Source organism: Abramis brama (genome assembly GCF_963993115.1).
Source record: "Abramis brama genome assembly, chromosome: 24".
In the NCBI taxonomy this organism is placed as follows: domain Eukaryota; kingdom Metazoa; phylum Chordata; class Actinopteri; order Cypriniformes; family Leuciscidae; genus Abramis; species Abramis brama.
Window position 1 is genome coordinate 8,871,376 of NC_139986.1, and position 22,446 is coordinate 8,893,821.

At 35.3% G+C, this 22,446-nt stretch overlaps 1 protein-coding gene across 1 annotated transcript in view; it reads right to left on the reverse strand.

The window, feature by feature from the left end:
* Positions 1 to 17,152: 17,152 nt before the first annotated feature.
* The window catches only part of ofcc1 (orofacial cleft 1 candidate 1), an 84,005-nt gene continuing 78,711 nt past the window's right edge, over positions 17,153 to 22,446 (reverse strand). Inside the window, exons 9-10 of the mRNA XM_084102928.1 lie at positions 17,390 to 17,504; positions 17,153 to 17,270 (exon numbers count right to left, since the gene is read on the reverse strand). Of these exons, the coding sequence (XP_083959054.1) occupies positions 17,197 to 17,270; positions 17,390 to 17,504 (189 nt within the window). The 3' untranslated portion in view covers positions 17,153 to 17,196. The remainder of the gene's footprint in view (positions 17,271 to 17,389; positions 17,505 to 22,446) is intronic.

Genomic DNA, 22,446 nt, shown 5'->3' on the forward strand with positions numbered 1-22,446 from the left:
GAGGAGAACTCCATGCGTTTGAGACGCACACTGAGGGAATGTTTCCTGTGGATCTGAGAGACGTTCGTGAAATCCAATGAAATGTCCTCCAAGCATCAGGCTTCCTTACAATGGCACTGGAGGCTTTAACTTCAGATCTGTGAACATCTTGTCAGTCTGGTTATGGTCACTTGTCTTCAATGAAGCCTGTTCTCTGAGAGGTTCTCTCTTAATCACAGCTGACACCACATTAAAACATACTCGGAGTTTATGAACGCAAATGTTTCTATACAACACAGGCTTGATATTGCAATTTAACCTTTGCCACAAGTGGTGTTGTAATCAGTTTTCTCTTTCAGAAAAAAAAAGAAAGTCTTGCTTAATACCACATTTCATCCTGTTAATCTTTGTGTATTAATTTATTCAGGGTTTCCCAAATGGGATGTGAGAGGGTACTGCATGAGGTTTGTGAGTTGATGAAAAACTAATAATTAAAGAAATTGAATGCAAAATTAAAATAGATAAATAGGGGTTCACAATAATCAAAATGTAATGGTAACTGTTAAATAATTTAGTGCAATAATCAAATCAAAGGTTGCAAAATAAAGAAGTGTATAGATAGCATCGTGTTCAATTTACAAATTCACACTCCTCATGATACAGCTTGGTTTAAATGCTGCTTCTCACAAACTCCATCTCTGCATGTGCTGTTTAACATGCATTTAGGAACACGATGTTGGCACTTGATATTTATTTACATAAATGCATAAATTCCAAAAATGTTCGTGGACAGACGTTAACAGCATTTCAACAGTATTCCGCAAAAAATAAAAACTCAAGGATTTGAAATGTTATATGCTCGAAGGTTTGAACGTTTGAAAGTGAAGTATTTAAGACATCTGTATTGTAACTTGTAATTTAAAATTAAATTGTTAAAATCATCATTTACTTTGACATTGTGTACATAATCAAAATTAATCAAATGTAAGCATTTGAGCTTGAACAAATTTTAAGTGTAGTTTTATTACAGCACAAGTATCCTAATTTTTTCAAGTTACAGAAAAGACTGCTACAATCCCATATTTTTCTCTTAAACACCCAGGTGAAAACCACCTGAGGACATGCTACCTGAACCATTTGTCCCTCACTGTGACAGAAATTCTCTTCTACTGTCTATACGGTGACTGTCTGGGGTTCATTTAGCAACTCTTTTGAGAGAGACTTGTGCCCATTTGACCAAGCCGAAGACTCTGCACGCTCCATGTGCACTTCCTCTTAAAAGCATAAATGCCTCAGGACTTCCTTCCTCACTGAAATAGACCAACTATGATCATTCCTCAGCCAAGACATTTGCAACAGATGGTGAGATAGTCCCAACGCTGCGGCCAAAACTGCATTTGCCAGTTATGGTAACAAACTGTCCTGTGTACAGAAGCTTTATCCCTGGACTTGGCCACTGTCCTCTCTCAGATATCCTCACTCATGACGATTACTGGCAAGATCAGACTGTGTGCTTGAGGGCAACATCTTCAAGAAATTATTGTTATTATTATTATTATGTTTTTTTTCCCCCCCACATAATCTGTACAGCTACATTTTGCATTAATGCCTGATGCTGGATGTGAGCAATGAACATGGATGAGCACAAAAAAAGACACCTTTTTTGTTTGTTTGTTTTTTAAAAGAAAAAAACTAAAACTGCTAAAAACTGCAAGTTATCAGTGAAATGCAATGAAATGTTTTAAAGCTTGTCATGGACATGTTAGTAGGAGGGTATGCTGGGTAATTATCAAACATAGGCCTATATTTGTATAGTTTTGAATACATTTAATATTTATTTAAAACTTGTTTTGGAAACACTTCACAATAAGGTTCATTTGTTAACATCAGTTAAATAACATGAACTAACAATGAGCAATACATTTGTTACAGTTTTTATAAATCGTTGTTAATGCTAGTTAATAAAAATATAGCTGTTCATTGATTGTTCATGTTAGTTCACAGTGCATTAACTAATGTTAACAAATACAACCTTTGATTTTAATAACGTATTAGTAAATGTTGAAATTAATATTAACTAAGATTAATAAATGCTTTAGAAGTATTGTTCATTCTTAGTTCAAGTTAACTAAGGTAGTTAACTAATGAACCTTATTGTAAAGTGTTACCCTTGTTTTTAACCATCTATTGTCATGATTGGCATTAATGTTAACATTTATTTCTACTTAAATGTATATGTAAGTAAACTATGGTAAATAATGTTAATCTTTTTTTCATCTGCATACATAAACACATAACACACTTGTTTAATGATGACATTAAACTGAATGGACAAACAACAAATATCACCTCCATAATAAAGAATGACTGTCATATTCTGATGCAGTTTTCAGCAGATTACACTCCTCAAGTGTTTTGTTTTTTTTACCAGGACAGCATTACAGTTCACTGCTGCTCAGTTTATTACACTGCATCTCTATATAATGTCATTTAGTAGCAAGGATGTAACATAACATTCAAGTTTCTGGCCAGGGAATTACTCATATGATTGTAATGCCCTCTGTGTCTGTAGTGGTTACAGTCCTGTAGGGTAAAATATGTGTTAAACTGAGCATAGGGCATTTCTTAAAGCTTGTGTAAGTCTGAATAATACAACACAGCGTGAATCAGGCCACAGTCCAGTGAACCTGCGTGTGGAGTCTTATCTCGGAACATGATGCCGTCTTGAGTCTGTCATAACCTGAGCTCTGTTGGGAGCTTTATGATGGACGGTTCGGGCTGCTGCTAGCTGACAGCTCACTTAGCGTGTTTAAGAGTTCTGATCGCGTATTCACCTCCACACACAAGCTGACCTGATGCTCTCTGACACACTAACAGTGCGGCCCATCGGCCCTGCTTAAGGTACTAAAATACATGTACACAGACACATCAGCTCTACCTGCACGGACACACTCAAGTCTTAAACACTTCTTGACTGGACAACCTGCTGTGTGTCTACGACTGTCAGGTTACTAGAAGGAGCTGTGCGAAAGGAAGTCCACGGACACAGACAAAGATGTTGATTCATTGCATACAGACTCCAATGTCCTTAGCACGGACTTGAGAGTTTGTATATGACATAACTTCTATTTATTTGCTTGTTGTTTAAATGATGCATATAACACCTTTACTACAAAGTAATAGCTATTAACATAACACATATAATATGCATTTATCCCCCTTATTGCGATGCAAGAGGCTTAGTTTAAGATAAGCATTTAGAAATTTTGCACACTTTTTGGTAACTCTTTACAACAAAGATTTGTTATCGATAGTTATCATTAGTTAATGCTTTAACTAACATGAAATAACAATAAGCAATGCACTTTTACAGCATTTATTAACTTTTGCTAATGTCACTTAATAAAAAAAAAAATCATGTTAGTTCACAGTGCATTAACTTATGTTAACAGATACAGATTTTGGTCTAAAAAGATTATTAGAATAGATTGAGAGACGACAACGTTGTCAAAAGATCATCGTTCACATGGATCTGCGAAAACGATAAAAAATGTGTTATGAACGCCAGGCCAGTAGTTGGCATAGTTTGTAAAGAAACACTACGCTATATACTGAACACGTAATACGCATGCACATGATGTCACAGTTTTCCGAGTAAACGGCCTCTTAGATTATTAATGCTGTAGAAATATGTTAATTGTTAGTTCGTGTTAACTAATGTAGTTAACTAATGTTAACAAATGAAACCTTATTGTAAAGTGTTACTAAAGGTTTTTGTTTTATATTTAATGTTCTTTAAAAGATGAGCTAAATTAACTATATTTACTCGAGATGCACCGATGTATTGGGCCAATAATTGGTATCGGCAGATAAAAGCCGGCCAACGGTACAATACGGTAATACAAATTATATCAAGAAAAACATGCATGAATAATCAGAAGGTATGTTTAAAGATACAGTACAACTCACTGAAATCTGTATCATGTCTCATGTAATCACTCAATCAGTGTTTCAACCGTGGAAAGGTGTCAATAAAACAACTTGTGAATGTCACTTAACATTGCATTTACCTCAGGAAAGGTCTCCAATGTTCACAATTTGTTATTTAGCAATAAATTTAAAAAAAAAAACTAGAGAAGAGATTATTTACCGTTAATTATATATGTATGTTTGAATAAATTTAACATGAAGACAAGTGCTTTTAAAAACTACCTTATATGTGCAACTTGTTGTATACAAACATTTTTATTTGGGTGTAATTACTATATCTCAAAATAAATATCAGGTTAATATACTGTTTTTAATTGCAACCAATATTATAGTGTACCAAATGAGAGGGTTCCCTGTATAGTTACAGCATTATTTGGGAGAGATTTTCTTTCCATAAGAAAAAACAAACTATCGGTATCGGCCAATATCATTCTGATTAATCGGCTATCAGTATCGGCTGAGCCTGATACATTTAATATCTGTGCATCTGTAATATTTACAAGATACCAGCATTTTTATACATATAATGTAGCATGCACACTTTGGATAGGTATTGGTGTTAGATGTTACGATTATAAGGAAAAGATTGGATTGGTTCTTAAAAAATTTGGTGGTATAGAAAACGAGTAAATATATATATTTTTTTACATTTTGCTCACTCTGGCACGCAATGTGGAGATGATGGCCACAGCAGAATGCTTCTTGTCCTGAAAGGATGCACTAAGGCACTTACAAAGTTATTGAGCCCCACTTCCTTTCATTCTCTTTATCTAAAGCTCTATAAAGGTCTTAAAAGGTTATTTTGATGAAGGAATGGACATGTCCCTCTCATTCTGTCTATTTAGGAGCAGAGGAACAAAGTGACGTGACATCACGCACATATTTGCAGCATTAAACCACAAGCGCCTCCATTAAGACACAAGCTTGACTTAGTTTGCACAATGTGATGAGGCCTGGCCCATTTTCATGATGCTTTTATAAGCTTTTATACAGCTGCATGCTCCAACATCCTCAAAGTAGACGGATTAAATGTTTGTGTGTGTGTGTGTGTGTGTGTGTCTCACGCATCCATTGTACGCCAACACACTTCAACATATTCATTTCAATCCCGGAAGCCCCGTCTGTCCCCGTCGCCCCTTCAATGCTCCTGCTCAATCCAATATCAGCGATGGTTCTATTTTTGGAGCGCATTGTTTTAATGCAAATTATAACCATAAAACCCAGCACCCCATTCTGTTAAATTAATAGAATTACGAAAAAATGTAATGATAGCAATTAAGTCTTGAAAATGCAAATTTTATAGTCAAGGACGATTACCTCATTTATAGGATGTGTTGGAGAGATGCCAGTGCCGAGGAATACAGATCCCGGTTGCTCTATGTTACATCATGACGGATGTTTGCCGTGAGATTGCGCACCTACAGACGCAACAAACAAGCAAAACACGCAGCTCTCTCAATTATTCCTTACTGCATCTGCTTAACTGACAATAGAACTGACAACTGAGTAAAAAAACAAAACAAGGTAACACTTTATTTTACAGTGTCCTTGTTAAATATGTTACATGTACTTACCATAGTAATAACAGTAATTTACAGTAATTACATGCAACTAACCCTCAACCAAATCCTACCCTAACCCTAAAGTAAGTACATGTAGTTGCTCAGTATTTATTATTACTCAGTACTTTAATATATAATTACACTGTAACAATGACACCTTAAAATAAAGTGTAACCAAATACGAGAAGAATTATCTTGGAGAGCGATGATCGAAGGAGACAATTGTAAAACACAGCAGAACGAATGCCAGAGACAAAAAGCACAAACATAAAAAATAAGCCACAGATTATGAATAATTACAGCAATGTGCAATCTCTCTATATTTTAGTCGTCGGTGTCAAAGTTTAGTGCCAACCCTCTCTGTGTTATAAATAAAACATTTCTTTCAACCTAACTGTGGAAATGACATTCAAACGCTGCGGTGATAGAGAGCCAACAACGTTTACGTGGGTGAAATACTCACAGAAGTTAATTATCGGAGAAAGGGAGAGGCATAATGAAATGAATCTTTAATGACTCTGCGTAGCTGTAACCTTTTCTGAGCTCTCTGCCTCGCTAGCAATGTTAAATCACCCAGCATGCAACATTCTGAAACAGCTACATCTGCAAAAATCAAGGCCTATGTGCAGTTAAACATATTCTGCATGGGTTATTTTCCTAATGATTTTGATTTTGTTCTGTGAGATTTTTTGGCAAAAAAAAGTTCATATCTATCAAGCTTTGATGATAATTAAATTCAGCCAGACTGCAATGACTTGTATTATCTTTCGCCGACTAAAAAATATGGTTTCTCCATCGTTGACTGATAAACGAGATGGGTTTGTACACACAGGTACAAATATTAAGTGTTTAAATGCAGTCAATATGTTGACATTGTACATTGTCAAGTGTGTATGAATGTATAAAAATACATTTGTACACTTGACCTACTAATACAAAGGAGATTGCCCTGCATTACTACAGAATTCCCGGTCACGTTTGCTAGTGGCAAGGCGTCTTTAGCAAACAGTCAAGACGGATTCTATCACCTCAGTCCCAGCACCAACACAACAATACAGACTGCCACAAGATGATATAAGGACGCTATTACAGTGAAGTTGTAAACCTCCACACGCTTAACACACTATCATAATAGAATATTGATTATATAAGGAGCCGACCCCGCTACCCTGGACTACAAAGCATGAAAGGTCATTTGGTGGGGGAGAGTAATAGTGCAGGAGAAATATACTCCACTGGCTTTTCATTAGATTTTTGTCAGATATTGTGTTGTGTGAGCCTGCAACAAGAGAATAATTCTTAGCGTACTGTGAATCAGAAAACATACAGACAAAATTCATGATATATATTTTGTCTTTCTCCGCCTTTACTGTAATCGAAAGCCAATGTCATGGGAACGGGGCCGTATTTCTTGAGCCGTGATTCAGAAGGTTTTGCGAGTGAGAGAGCCGCAGTTTATCTAATTAATTTTGTTCATCGTACTGTGTTGCACTTGGCATATGCTTTCTTCTGCTCTGTTTTTAGTCATTAATTTAGCTCTGCAAACACACATGCTGTACTATAGTGCAAATCCACATCTGTCCACATCACCATTAGTAACAGAGCGGCAATTTAGAGTATTAAAGGCTGATCGTGGCATTTGGGAAATGTGCTACAGGAAAACAATGACAAATAACCGCACTGCATGCAAACAGAGCTACAAATTACACTACGCGCAGGAGACAGCCATGCTTGATTGAAGCAATTTAATGTTTTCTTAAAAAAAAAGGAAGAATGGAGAAAGAGGTCCTGGGAGGACAGTTAAGAAAATTACTTTTTAATCATTTGAGTGGCTGGATTCATCTGATGAGCCTGGGCCATTGGCAGACATTAAGAAAAAGATGGTCTTTAAGTTTAGGAAATGTCACACATGTTTGGCATACTTTTGGTCCGTAAAAAAAGTGAAACTGTGCAATTGTTACCTTAACATCTGATGCTTGAAAATCAGAGTGATTTAGTTGCATTAGCATATTTTTCACTTAATAAAAAACAAAACAATTATGATGTAAGCAAAAAGCTGAATGATTTTTATAGTGCACATTGACCATGAAAGCTACAGCATGTGTCTGCTGTAAAAATCTCATCACATGCATTACATGCACATTACAAAGCAACTAATTCCATACTGTGTCATTGTCGGCCGCAAACTCTACGATTTTTTTTTTTTTCAAGGCCTTTGAAAATATATTCATGAAATTTCAATATTCAATGAAACAAGTCATATTTTAAGCAGGGTGCAACTATGACATTTCATTCCTTATGCCTGTTTAAGACAACATGTTATTTCAGCCAAATAAATAGCCATTTGTCTTATTTGCAACCCTGCTGTCTGGGTTGGCTAATTGAACAGTGGTTACTGCAGTGGCTTTTTGTTCCACAGTAAATGAAACTGCCAGTTTAGCATCAAAAATAATCAGTTTGATGAGTATTGTATACACTGGCAGCTCTATGTAATGCAGTATTGATCGCAGTTGCAGCTGAAGCACTGGTCACACAGAGAGAGAGAGAGAGAGAGAGAGAGAGAGAGAGAGAGAGAGAGAGAGAGAGAGAGAGAGAGAGAGAGAGAGAGACAGACTGATTATTGGCTGTTGATGGATTCAGCTGTGCTTTTATACTGTACGTCTCTTTGCTTGCACACAATCTCTTGCTGTGTACTAAACAACGCATTTTTACAGTGCTAAAATGTTGGATTATACCAAATACCTCTAAAGATCTACAGTAACAGTTGAATTAAAAATATCTTAAGCAAACTGTTCAGCAATAGTTGTGATGCAACATTGAACATTCCATATGATACATATATAATGTATATGCATATACAAGTTTTTCTTTTATCTCACAGTTGAAGATGAGGTTGAACAACAACACGAAAATGCCAATCACAACCTATTTTACATAATATTACTAATTTCTATCCAAAGAGTAAAACGTAAACTGGGGCTTATTTTTTATCCACGAAGTGACTATCTATAGGGGAACTGACTGGATGCTGAAAAGTTGTATCTATATGACAGAAGAAGCATGAGAGAGGCAAAGCAAGTCATAACATTTTAGTAAACGGTTAGAGAGACTTTTTTTGGTCCTGTGGAATCACATGAATCACTGGTCAATCAGGAACATGCACATTAAGAAAGTTAATAAGTGTCAGTTCTGAATTCATGTTGTCTATAAAAAATAAAAAATAAATCTTTTTTTTTTTTTTTTTTACAATCACTTTGGCACTAATATCACTTCGACGTCATTTTTCAAAACTCTAGACAAAAAGCTCACAACCGATGATCAAAGTGCACACAATTTTTCAAAACACGTTTTCCAGTTGCTTGGATACATTTTGTTCTCTGAACTAAAATCATCTTTTCAAAATGACACAACATCAAATCATTACCACTTCAAAATGCAGTTCACAATTACAAGACAACTTTCTATTAATTTCATTACAATGATCTAGCCATCAATTGAAACAACAGCTCAATATGACAAGACATGTTGCATTATACTCTTAATCAGTGGTGGAAAGAGTACTGAAAAAACATACTCAAGTAAAAGTACCATTACATTCCGAAAAATGTAGTGTGAGTTGAGTAAAAAGTACTTGTCCAAAAAACTACTTGAGTAAAAGTAAAAAAGTAGCTTATTTAAAAGTACTCATGAGTAGTGAGTAGTGAGTACTGAGCTGCGGATTCTACCTCCTTATTAGGACTGCATCGAAATATATTGGAATTATCGAAATATCGCAAATGTAGGCTATACATCGCTATATGCATATCGCAACGGCTTCCAATAACTGGGGTTATGAACAAAAGTCAAAGAGAAAAATCACTCACTCTTGGCTGAATAACTTTTGTAGCTTTAATAAGAATCATTCTATATTTAATTCATACAGTGAAAACTAAGCAATGTTTTATTTTTTTACAATTGATTATTCAGTTTCTGTTGTTAAATAAACCTAATGTAGGATAACCTGAAACCCTAAACTCTGTGGTTTACACTGATGTTAAAAAACACTTCTTATGCTACTGTAAAACACTGCAGCAAAAAGAATGTGAAACAGTACTTATATATTGTTATATATATTTTAAAGATAATTTATTTGTATAGTTTATTTTATACACTTTAAGCATTATCGTATTGCATATCAAATATTGCATTATTTGATGAGTTATAGCATATCACACTTTTCTTCAATATCGTGCAGCCCTCCTTATAATAAACACTGCACACTACAAACCTTTAGAAACTCATACGATAGTTCAGCATCACACACACCATGAGATGGGTTAAATAGAGAGATAAAAATAAAAAAAAGATTCTCTCCAAACCGGTACCAATTTAGCAGTATTCTGAAAAAGAAACAGGAATCACTAATATTATCAATTTACCTCACCTAATAAACTGAAAAAGGCTAAGATAGTGAGCTCACATGAATTACACTGTAATTCCATGCCATTATATCTTACAATTTAAACGTAAATGCACATTGTTCTAAAAGGGTGGCATCATCCCTTATACATTTAACACAGCTACATTTACTCAAATTGAAATGCTGATAATAATATAATTTATAAGGAATTACATTTGTGTATCACAAATTGTGCAATAAATAGGGATATATCTGGGGAAACTTTTACAAATAAAACACACCCAAACAAATGCATAGGCCTATCTCTTTGTAGTCTCGCGAAGCTGTTATATCAGTAGCATCCACAACAACAAATGTTGAACTTGAAAAATGTTTTTTTTTTTTTTTTTGCGCAAGTGCACTTGCTGAATGAAGGCGGATTGTATGAAATGGATCAATCAAAAAACGTTGTTTATTAACGAGCTGTAGTCACGCACTGACAGAACCGCAGTTCAAATTAATGTCATATTCATAGGCTAACGTTACACTGTATATACTTAATCTGGTCCTCCAATTTTAGTACAGAGGGTGTTTTTCCACAGTTTTAGAGTGTCCCCAACACACTTTCACAGCGCGAACCACACAGAACGAGCTGCCGACTTCTCCAAGTGACTCCTGCATGTCGAGCGCGAGACAGCAGTGCACAGATCGCGACGCGCGCCTCGCTATAGTAAATGGGAGCAGGAATACTGCATTATGAACTCATCCCTTGAGGGAGTAAACACTGTACTGTACGCAATAACCCCAACACCAAATGTCAGGCCCTGGCTGTAGATAGGCCAGCCTATATAAATATATTAGTAAGCAGAAATGTAAATATTCCATAGCATATTAGAGGAAGACGCTGATATCTCGATTGAATTGATGCAGGAAGAATGCACGTCCACAGCAGCCATAATTAACAGTAGTTGGTGCCTTGGCGGTTAAAGTTTTCTATGCATGATTTGATTTGACGACAGTCACGAGACCGATTACGCGATCCAATCACGTTGATGGATCAAAAAATAAAATTTTAAAACAAGCATGTAATGAGTAACGACCACAAAAGAAGGAAAATAGCGGAGTAAAAGTACCGATACATCACTTAAAATGTACTCAAGTAAAAGTAAAATTACAAAAAAATTAAACTACTCAAAAAAGTACAATTTCTGAAAAAAACTACTCAATTACAGTAACGTGAGTATTTGTAATTCGTTACTTCACACCACTGCTCTTAATATATCATTTTATGGAAACCAACAGACAATATTCCATTTCTAGATATGGTTTGATAACAAGATCCATTGACACCAATGTCCATGAAACGTGAACTAATAGGACTAAATTATCTATGGATTTATATTTCATTATATATTTTTTTTTTCCAGACACTGCTTCTATGGGCCCATATACCATTTATCCTTATGTTTCAGATTTGACACCTTTGGTGCTTGATGTCAAATATGGCACAGTACATTTCGACATGCAAAGAGTATGCGCGTGACATTTGAGTTTGGGAGATGAGGCAGGTTTTCAGTGAATGATGACAAAAAAACAAGACATATGGTCTACTTTTACCAGACATTTATTGGGTTTCCTGGTGTTTAAAGGCCATTTTAGAGCTTTTCCCACAGTCACTATGTGATTTTACAGTGGAAAAGAGCAGCGTGAACATAATGCTAAACATCTCCTTGTGTTTTCCAGCTGAGAAACAAAATCACAGGTTTGGAACGACATAAATTACGACAGGGTTTTCATTTTTGGGTGATCCAACAATTTAAATGTCCTGAATCAAGTTGGCATGGACAGAGATGGCAGCCATGATAGAAGCCATGAGGATACATGACCAGATTGGATCATGACTCTCATATTGATCACAGTAACAAACACTCAAGAGCGCTGGTGTACCTCTATGCACAAGTGAGTCTATGGGAAGTGAAGTGAGAGGAAGGAATTTCTCAATGCAATCAGCATGTTTTTGAATTAAAAAGCATGTGTTTAACTCTGCTTGCTCATATGTTAGGTCTTGTGGACTTGTACATGTGAGATCTGAAAATCGTCTAAATATGCCGATGTGTGCATTTTGCAGGCGTCTGCGCCGGCGGGTGTCTGCAAGCATAAATAAATGAGTGTGTGTGCTGCAGGCTGTGTTTCCTCTGTGGTGTCCACATGAAAACACCTCACTCTCTCACATAAGGGTTCTGCACATGGAAAAATCAATAGAATGGTGATAGAAATACGCAGCACTCGTTCCCCAGGTAAAAGATTGATCGGAGCTCCGCAGAGGATCTGCCCGAGCTCCAAATAATGGTTAGAGGCCACCGACCTCCAAATCTCAGAAGAAAACACACACACACATACTAGTCCTTCAATAATTATAGCATCACATGACTGACCAATGCTTTATTTAGACAACACGTACGCATTGGCAAGCAGTTTTGGAAATGCTGTTTTTAAAATTAGATCAGGTTTGAATGTTTTTCTTTTTTAATTAAATCAGGGCTTTATTTCAAATTTTGAGTTCAGAGGTATGTAGTTGACTTCTGAAAAGTCTTGTTTTTTATAGTCCAATGTAAAAACTATATTTGAACATTTAAACTCATTTTTAATTGTGAATGTTAATCATGTTGTTAATCAGTTAGTTTCCACTTTTCCACTGTTAATCATTAGTCATCAAATCCTCACTGTTATTCAGGCCGATTGGAGACGGTATATTGCATTACAGACCTATGGATGAACTCATGTGAATATTTTCGCATCATTCCCACACATCATGTCATGCTACAGGATGAGAACACAATGATCTCATAAAGGCTAAAGATATGTTGCCTCCCTTTGCTTTATTATCCAATGGTGTCGCCATTGGACAGTGTTACTTTAAGAAAATTAGTCATTTACACTTTAATCAATCTCATATGACATTGCATTTGTTTATGTACTGTCAGTTATTTTCTCATCCAATTTTTCTGGACCATTTCCAATGGACCCTTGATTCTAGACAAATCATGTGCATTGTTTTGAAAGATAGTTGTGTCTCTTTAGTGTCTTTTATTTTTATTGGAGGTATTAGGGTTAATGAAAGGATAAGATAATAAATGTGTGCTTCAAAGGATGCGCTAGCAGCACCTCTAGTCCATCAGTAAAGCGTGCACACTTTGAGTGATGACTTTCCTACAGGAACCAACAGCTGTATGTGCAAATCATGCATATAAATCAATTACCAGAGCCTATGTACTTTAAATGCACCCATTAATTAAGCAATGTCAGATACAATGGAGCGTGAAGTTCATTACATTTTTAGCATTCACGCTCAGGATTATTTGAAGAGAAGATGGTTTTACCTAATGATCAGTGCCACAAAGACATGCTGCTGCCAGAGAGAGAGCGTTTTGAAGGAACAAGTAAAACCGCGGTAGGACAAACATTGAGCAAACATTTTTTTTGGGGGGGTGAAAAGCCTGCGAGGGATGGATGCACCTCCATCAGGTTTATTCTGATGCACTGGTGCATTTGCTCTTACTTTGAGCCATGTGTGTGTGTGTGTGTGTGTAAGGTTGTGGGTCTCTGCCTTCACTATGCTTCACTGCAATTCTGTTTTAATGGCAGGAAAGTAGCTGTAAGAGAGTGGCCTACATTAGGCATTGACCTCTGCTTAATGAAATACAAGAGAATGTTCCTCGCCACTACAAGTTCAACGTTGTGACAAGATTTGCATATTTATTTATTTTCTTCCTCTCTTTGCAAATATTTTTTTCATTCTCAGTGAACAGTACATCTGCCGCTGCCACTCCAGAAATAAATAAATAAAACAGGAAATGAACGAGCAAAATCCACATGATACATCCAGATGTTCATAGTGTGATGTGACACACGATTTTAGCATTTCCTGTTTGTGCGGCAGACCTCACAGAGAGCACGACACAGCCACCTTACTGGACAAACATTAATGTCATGTTTCTTCAAGTGAGAAAATCATGTCCTATGAATGCAAAACAAATAATGGTCACAATTCAATATCTATAAAGACAGATTTTTTTTTTGTCTTTAAAAAGATTTGATTTGAATTGATCAGTTCTACTCTCAAATTTATACTCAATACTTAAATACTCTCAAACCAAGATTTTTTGGTTTCACTTTATTTTGATGGTCCCTTTAACACATTCTGTAGACTATAAGTAATATAGCACCTACATGTCTACTAACTCCCATTAGAGTGTTAGTAGAGTATTAGTAGACTGGTAGGGTTTAGAACATGTAGTTGCAAAGTTACTTATAGTCAGTAGAATGTCTGTTGAAGGACCATCACAATAAAGAGTTAGCAGATATTAAGCAGACAGTCTACTAATACTCTAATAAGAGTTAGTTGACACATAAGTGCAACGTTACTTATATAGTCACCAGAATGTTCAAAAGGGACCATCAAAATAAAGTGTTACCAATTTTGTTAATGGTATTATTAAAAGCATCGAAACGCCTTGCATATGTTCTTACACAAAATGCCCTTAACTGCTGTAAAATCAGTGAAACACACGGCCTCGAGTCACTGACTGTTTTTATCTTGGCTCCTGCACAAGGCTCATGTTTTTGGGACCTAAAACAGGGTTGTAAAGTAATTGATCAAAATCTGATGATGTTTAAATCCATTCTTATGAAAATACCTTAATTCCAGCTACACACACTCACCTAACATTGTATAAATCTTAGTACATTTTCAAAAATGTTCGTCAGCTACATATCTTAAAGAGAAAATGCAAAGTTCCCTAAAGTCAAATCTGAATATTTGAAAAGCCTTTGTGTAGTTTAATTGAACTAAGCAGAGTCAGAGCCCAACAATACAGCCCATAGAATGCCCTCTATCATACCCACTGCACCCATCACCTTCTCTCTATATTCAATACCAGCAGGGATACTTAAATATAGAATTACACAAAGTGTTTCCTTTTCATGTTTAAGTACCAGCAGGACTGTGTATGCAAGAACATACTTCAAAAAGTTGTAATTCCTATACCATGGTTTGACTTCTCTTTTCACTGAAATCAGCAAAAACACAGAACAGAGAACCCACCGGCATCTTTCGCAGAAATAACTGCTGCTGGGGATCCGTTTGAATTTTAAATCAATATGAAACAGTATTTGTCATTAGCAATCAAATATTTGAAGTACTGGTCATATGGAGTGAACGTCAGTCTCACAGAACTTTTTTCAAAAATACAGTCAAAACATTGTAAATATTATTTAAATTGAAAATAGGTGTTTTCTGCTTTAATCTATTTTGAAAGTGTATTTATTTCTGTAGTGGTGATTCCCAATTGTCTAACAGTAGAGCATTTATTTCAAATAGATTTGTTTTTGTAGCATTAATGTATTGACTATTTTTGATAAATTGAATGCATCTTTTCTGAACAAAAGTATCAAGTTGACCCCCAACTTTTGAATGGTAGTTTAGTATATAGATATTGCACACCATCTACTATCTGTTGTAATAAAATGCAAGAATGCATGATGGATATGAATTAGTTTGATGGACTCAATGTGTGTTTCTGATGCTGGTCAGGGAAGAAGCTTGAACACACACAGAGAGAGAGAGAGAGAGAGAGAGAGAGAGAGAGAGAGAGAGAGAGAGAGAGAGAGAGAGAGAGAGAGAGAGAGAGAGAGAGAGAGAGAGAGAGAGAGAGAGAGAGAGAGAGAGAGAGAGAGAGAGAGAGAGAGAGAGAGAGAGAGAGAGAGAGAGACAGAGAGAGAGACAGAGAGAGAAACAGAGAGAAACAGATGAAGGCTCATCTCAGCTGGGCTGTTCTGAGCTAAAAGCCCTCTGGTCACTACTCACTGATGCTCTCTCGTCGCATAAAAGACAGAAAGTTCAATGAGCACACGAGAGTCATAAGCGCTGAGGTGCCGAGAGTCCCAAACAGCTTTTCCCTAAACAGCCGCAACTTTGGATCATAATGGCCGCCCATAAAGAAAATCATCATCAATGAAAATGACAGGTTATTAAGATCTGATATTAAGCAATGGGCTTTAATAATGATAGGTTATCTATAAAACCTTTACAACCTGGCTCCGTACGAACAGATTCAATCTCGCACAGCCGCCACCGCTGACACATGTTAATAAGCCCACAACCTTTAATTAAGCAGTATATATAAGTAGGGCCCCATTAAGGGCTGATTTGTGGGCGAGTTCATTACGTCAAGCACCGGGCAGCAGACACATACTCAATACAAATCAAGGCAGACAGAATATTATCCTGCTTAATGTGGCCCCAATATTGATATTTTATCACTGTGTCTTGATAAGTGACTTTTAGAATCGTCATTTTTCATGGTGTTGAAGCAGCAGTGAAGACCAAACGACCCGCATTCATGTCTTCGTGGAACTTTTACTTTACATTGTTTTCTGGGTGATGAACTGCCTTGCTTTTATGTATTGCACTTTTGAAATCTTCATTCAAATCCATGTTTAATTGGAGTGCATCAGTTTCCATTAAATCTTTCTTGATTTACCAATTATTTCTTGCTACCAATTATTTTATCTATTTTTTATTTATTTTTAATTTCTAGGTAGATGTAAGGGCTATGTTTAGTTTAGTTGCCATTTTGGCTTTCTGTTTCCTATATTTCAATTCAGGGGGGGTTTACGTGGTTCAACATGCAAGTTCACCCCTTTTATATACTATTGTATTATATATTGTATATTTGTTGTGTTTGTCGGTTCTCGTCTTTACATTAGTTTTTTTAAGTGATAGTTCACCCAAATAAATTCTGACATCATTTACTCACCGTCAATTTATTCCAAACCTGTATGAATTTCTTTCTTCTGCTGAACACAAAAGAATATATTTTGAAGAATGTCGGTAACCAAACAGTTGATGGGCCCCATTGACTTCCATAGTATTTTTTCTTTCTCCATACTATGGAAGTCAATGGGGCCTATCAACTGTTCTGTTACCAATATATTGCAAAATATCTTCTTTTGTGTTCAGCAGAAGAAAGAAATTCATTCAGGTTTAGAATAACTTGAGGGTGAGTAAATGATGACAGAATTTTCATTTTTGAAAACATAGGCGTATATATATATATATATATATATATATATATATATATATATATATATATATATATATATATATATATATATATATATATATATATATATATATATATATACAAATGTACTGTAAATCATCATTGTGTTTAGAAAGTAATTTTTTATTTTTTTATTGTTTTTATTCTGTGTGGCAACTTCAGGTTATGGGCTCGGCTCTTTAATTCCATTGCTTGAGTCACAGGCACTTCCTCCAAGAGGCTCAACCCTGTGCGATCCTTTAACACACAACACAAACAATAATAAAATAAAAAAAAATAACTTCCAGCACCATTATCATATAACTGTTTATCTTAATCTACATTCATTTGCGTCTCGGTTTGGTGTTGGTACTCACGCCAGGCAGGTTTTCTCCTCTTCCTCTCTCTGCAATGTGTCACACTCTTCATCCTCTCATGTTCCTCATGCACCTCTGATGTCTGAAACTCTTTACTCTCAGAATCATCCATCACCTGTAACAACACACCATACAAAATGTTTAAACTAATTATTCAGATTTGCTTTGTAACTTCATCTCAATGTAAGAAAACTTAATAATCAAAGGTTATTCAAAACTATTTAAGTTATTTTCCCACAATTAGCATGCATCCACATTGAAAGTGCAAGGATTCCGGTGTCATCTGCTTCCAGTTATTTTAGCTGTACAAAAACAGTCCATTATGCTGCTTGATTTAGCAAACTGGTTTTTGTTTTCATATTACAACTTATTATCATAAACAAACACACAGATTTGTAACACAGATAGTTTTATTTACTGCAGTTTGTTCTTCTAGTAATGTATCTACTGTATAGTGGCTAATGAATCGGAAGTCTCACACATTCACAGGAAATTCTTACTTATGTGTTGTAAACTAAAGTGGATATTCTGTCAAAAGTTGGATTGTAGTTGGATTGCATTTAACTCTTTTGCAATAATTACAATTATTGGTTATGTAGACCTTTAACATTTAAGCAACCTGAAACTGTGCTAGTTAACAAAGAACATGACAGCCATAGTGTTGGAAACAATAATGGACAAAAAAACGGCAGTATGTAACATTAAAAAATATATTAAATAAATTGACACATACAACAAAGTGGTCTTTTGAAGATTTAGTTTCACAGTGGAGTCCAGATCAGCACTGCACAAATAAAAACTAAAAACATAGCAACATGTTCCGTTCCTTATTGTGGCTGGTTAGAGCAAAATCTCAAATGAAATGACTTTTATCACACCACAACTGCAAGATATTGTTCAATTCACATAAATAAGTTTGAAATGGAAAAATGACATGCATGCAACATATTTGAATTATCTAGCCCCATTAAACAAGAACAAAAAGTTAAATATAATATAATATATATAATTAGTATGATGTTTTTTTCTTTTTTTTACTTACTATTATTTTTGCAGTTGACCTCATGGCATATGAGACATAGTCAAACATAAAGAACAGTGATTATAAGCAGACACGAGAGGAGGAACTGAGGTCGTTTGTCAATGATTCTAGCTGCAGGATTATTTTAAAGGTTAAATATTTCAAATTCAAATGCTAATCTGGGTCAATGTGGCTTCAGTCGGCTGTCCAGAGCTCTGACTCATAAATGTGAGCTCAACAGAAGGACTTTAATGGAGGATCTGATGCACTATTATCCAAAGGAAGATATGACACATAAAATGTCACGATTCTTACCGCCTGCACTGGGAGCAAATGATCACCCCAGGTTGAAGAAGTCTCTGGACATGCCTTGGTTCAATAACACACTAATAACACACATAATTAATGGCATAGGGGTGACTGGGACTAGATGTCATAAATGCTAAATTTCAGGTTTTGAATCAAAAGTTCAGTTACATAAATGGTTGTTTTCTCTAGCAGTAGTACTAATTAGTCATAGTGAGTAATCATAAAGTATGACCTTTTTTGGAACTCCAATATCATCAAGCAAATACAATAAAACTGCACTGTATCATACATTACAACAAAAGACTATAAAGCTTTATACGGTAACACTTTAGAATACTGTTCCTTCATTAATGAATAACTACACAGGAACAAATGAGTAATGCACTATTAACATTGTAGTAACTACTATTAACTAACAAGAAACTCTGATTAACGAATTAGTAAGTCATAGCGTTCAGTCGAATGTGGTAGTTCACTATTAGCTAATCAGTAACTACTATTTTTCATACCTCACTGAAGACTACTAAGAACTACTATATACAGGTTCATAATTAATATTAACAATGCATAATATATAATAAGGTAATGGTAACTCATTAGTAATTAATCAAGTGTTACTACATCCTTCTAAAGGAACTACTAATAATTTGGATCAGTATTCTAAAGTGAAAAACATGATAAATACCTAATATTAACTGAAGTCATTGTAAGTTTTAAGGCTTTTGTAAGGTTTTTGATAGTAATGACTCAAGTGTTACTACATCTTTCTAAAGGAACTACTAATTATTTGGATCAGTATTCTAAAGTGAAGATCATGGGAACACACTAGTAATGACTAAAGTGTTACCAAATCCATTGGAAGGAATTACTATTCAAAATCTTACAAAAATCTCAAAAGCTTACAATGACTTCAGTCAATATTAGGTAGTTATCATGTTTTTAACTTTAGAATACTGATCCAAATAATTAGTAGTTCCTTTAGAATGATGTAGTAATACTTGAGTTATTACTAGTGGGTTACCATTACCTTTTATTATAAATTATGCATTATTCATGTTAATTATGAACCTGTAGATAGTAGTTCTCTGGGAGGTATGAAAAAACATAGTAGTTATTGATTAGCTAATAATGAACTACTACATTCATCTGAGCACTATTACTTGCTAATTTGTTAATCAGAGTTTCTTGTTAGTTAACAGTAGTTACTAGAATGTTAATAATGCATTACTCGTTTGTTCCTGTGTAATTATTCATTAATGAAGGAACAGTATTCTAAAGTGTTACCCTTTATACATATTTTAGATTTTAACTGAAAGTTTGAACTAGGGTATTTTAAGGGGTAGTTCATCCCAAAATGAAAATTCTGTCATTATGTACTTATCCCCAAGTCATTCCAAAACCCTTTAGACTTTCGGTTCAGTCGGTCTTCTGAAGATACACAATCGCTTTATATGATGAACAGATTTAATTTAGCCATTTATTCACATATAACATTGATCAACACACATATAAAGAGCTCATCAAATATGGAAAGTGGAAGCTCAACTGTACTTGCTTGAAACCTCACTGGTTCTTGCGTAAGCCCAAACATGCTTGCGTAACATGCGAGAACAAACCTCATTGGTACTCGTGTGTCAAACCATTTTTGATGTGCTCTATATGTGCAATGTTTATGTTTGAATATAATACTAAATTAAATCTGTTCATCATATGTCTCATTAAAAAAAACAGGTTTAAACTGCTTTGGAGTTCTTTTAACATCTCTTTATGAACTTTATGAAGAGTCGAAGTTTATGTGGAATAGACTTTCAATAGAGGGACATAAATCACTGAGATTTCATGAAAATATTTTCATTTATGATTCGAAGATGAGCGGAAGTCTCATGGGCCATGACATGAGGGTTAGTAAATGATGATAATTATTATTATTCGGTGAACTAACCCTTTAAAAAAAAACTGCAGCAGTAATTTTAAATGTTGTAATTTTATATAATTCATTTATTCATAATTCATCAATTTGTGTATGTCAAATTTTACATTTTTGCTGTTTTATGAATTGTTTCACAGAGAAATTAAATGTTTTGCAGAGAAGCTATTAACACAAGCCTATAATACAATTTAGCTTTACAAAATAACTTCAGTTCAGTGTCAATAAACAGCCCCAATATACAGTGATGCCCTGCTATAATAATGTTACTGTATATAACAGGTTAATTCAGCTATTTTTTTCCTGGGCAAAAAAAAAAGAAAGAAAAAGTGCTGTCCAATAGGTTTTCTGCATTCAAGACTTTAAGGTTTGTGTCATATTCAGAAATTCACTTGAAAATAAAATTACCCTGAAAATATTCACAGGAGTAACAACTAGCTCCTGTTTCCACTATCAAGACAAGTTCTTTAACATGCAGAAGATAGTATCCAGAACCACCGTGTCACTAAAACTATCTGTGTTGTTAGGCAAAAGTCACTAGCATTCAATCGTTAACACCTTTCGATACCAGACGATTGCCACACGGCGTCTATTTAAAGAGTCTGCTGCATTCAAGGACAAACAAAAGACACACAGAAACACAAACAGTGCCGCATGCTTCTAAACCTCAAAAGCCACATGAAAAAAACAGGCTGGCAAAAGTGAGTGTGTTTAATGCGTGCTGGGTGCTCATCAGCGGTTTTGCAGAGCATTAATAATTTGTGCAGAGGTAATACTCAAGCTGTTGGAGCTGTAGTTGTGCATTTTTAATGGAAGTTTTACAGAAGTGGCGGCAGGCTTCACATATGCTGCAGACGGCATATGGGAACAAGAGATGATGCAGCACAGTTGGCCAGAGTGCCGCTTTCTTAGGCCGCAGACACTTAAACACTAGCCCGAGAGGAAAGACACTCGCTCACACACATAAACCTACTGCCGTTTTAGCACGAGCCCTAATGAATTCACACGCGTTTATGTCCAACGCCATCTTGTTTCCACATATGAGGTGGATGTTGGCCCAATCGGAACTGAAGAAGTTATTGGTGCTGCATTAAAATCGGAGCTATTATCTGCCTAATTTGTAGTTACTCAGGAGCGGAAAACATCTGCTTAAGTAATGTTTGCTTTTAAAGGATCTCTAATTTTAATAGAAACATCACAAGAGGATCATAAAGTTGCCGCAACATTGCAACTGATTAAACTGCACACTTTTCTGTTGCATGCTGACAAAGCTTATCTTCATTGAAACCTAAATCCCCTGTAATGATGGGTTTGTGCACAGAAATGTATTTGGATCTAATCAACTTCAATGGTGCAATAAAAATTTGTAAACAAAATTTGTAAAGAAATAATGAGAAGATGACTCCAATCCAGTGGCGAAGCTTCTATAACTTTGTAGGAAAACAAAAAGTTTCAATGGTCAATTGCAGGTGGTTTCCTAGCGTTTTTCCTCTCCCAATAGGTGCATATCATCACGTGTGTGAAAATAAACAAAGTACCATGCACTGAGTTAACAAATTCAAGACTTGCTACGATAATGTCATTGTTGTGCATCGGACACAAACAGTTTAAATAAAATAAAAATAAAGTTATCTGACTCGTGTTATGGTCTGTCTCTTATTTAATTAAACTATTTAAATAATATATAATAAATCAATATAGGCCTATAAGATAATAGGCCCATTTGTGTTCAGCCAACTAAAAATACTTTGTTCTGTTATTCATTAGCTAAACATGACTATTTATGTTGAAGCAACTTAT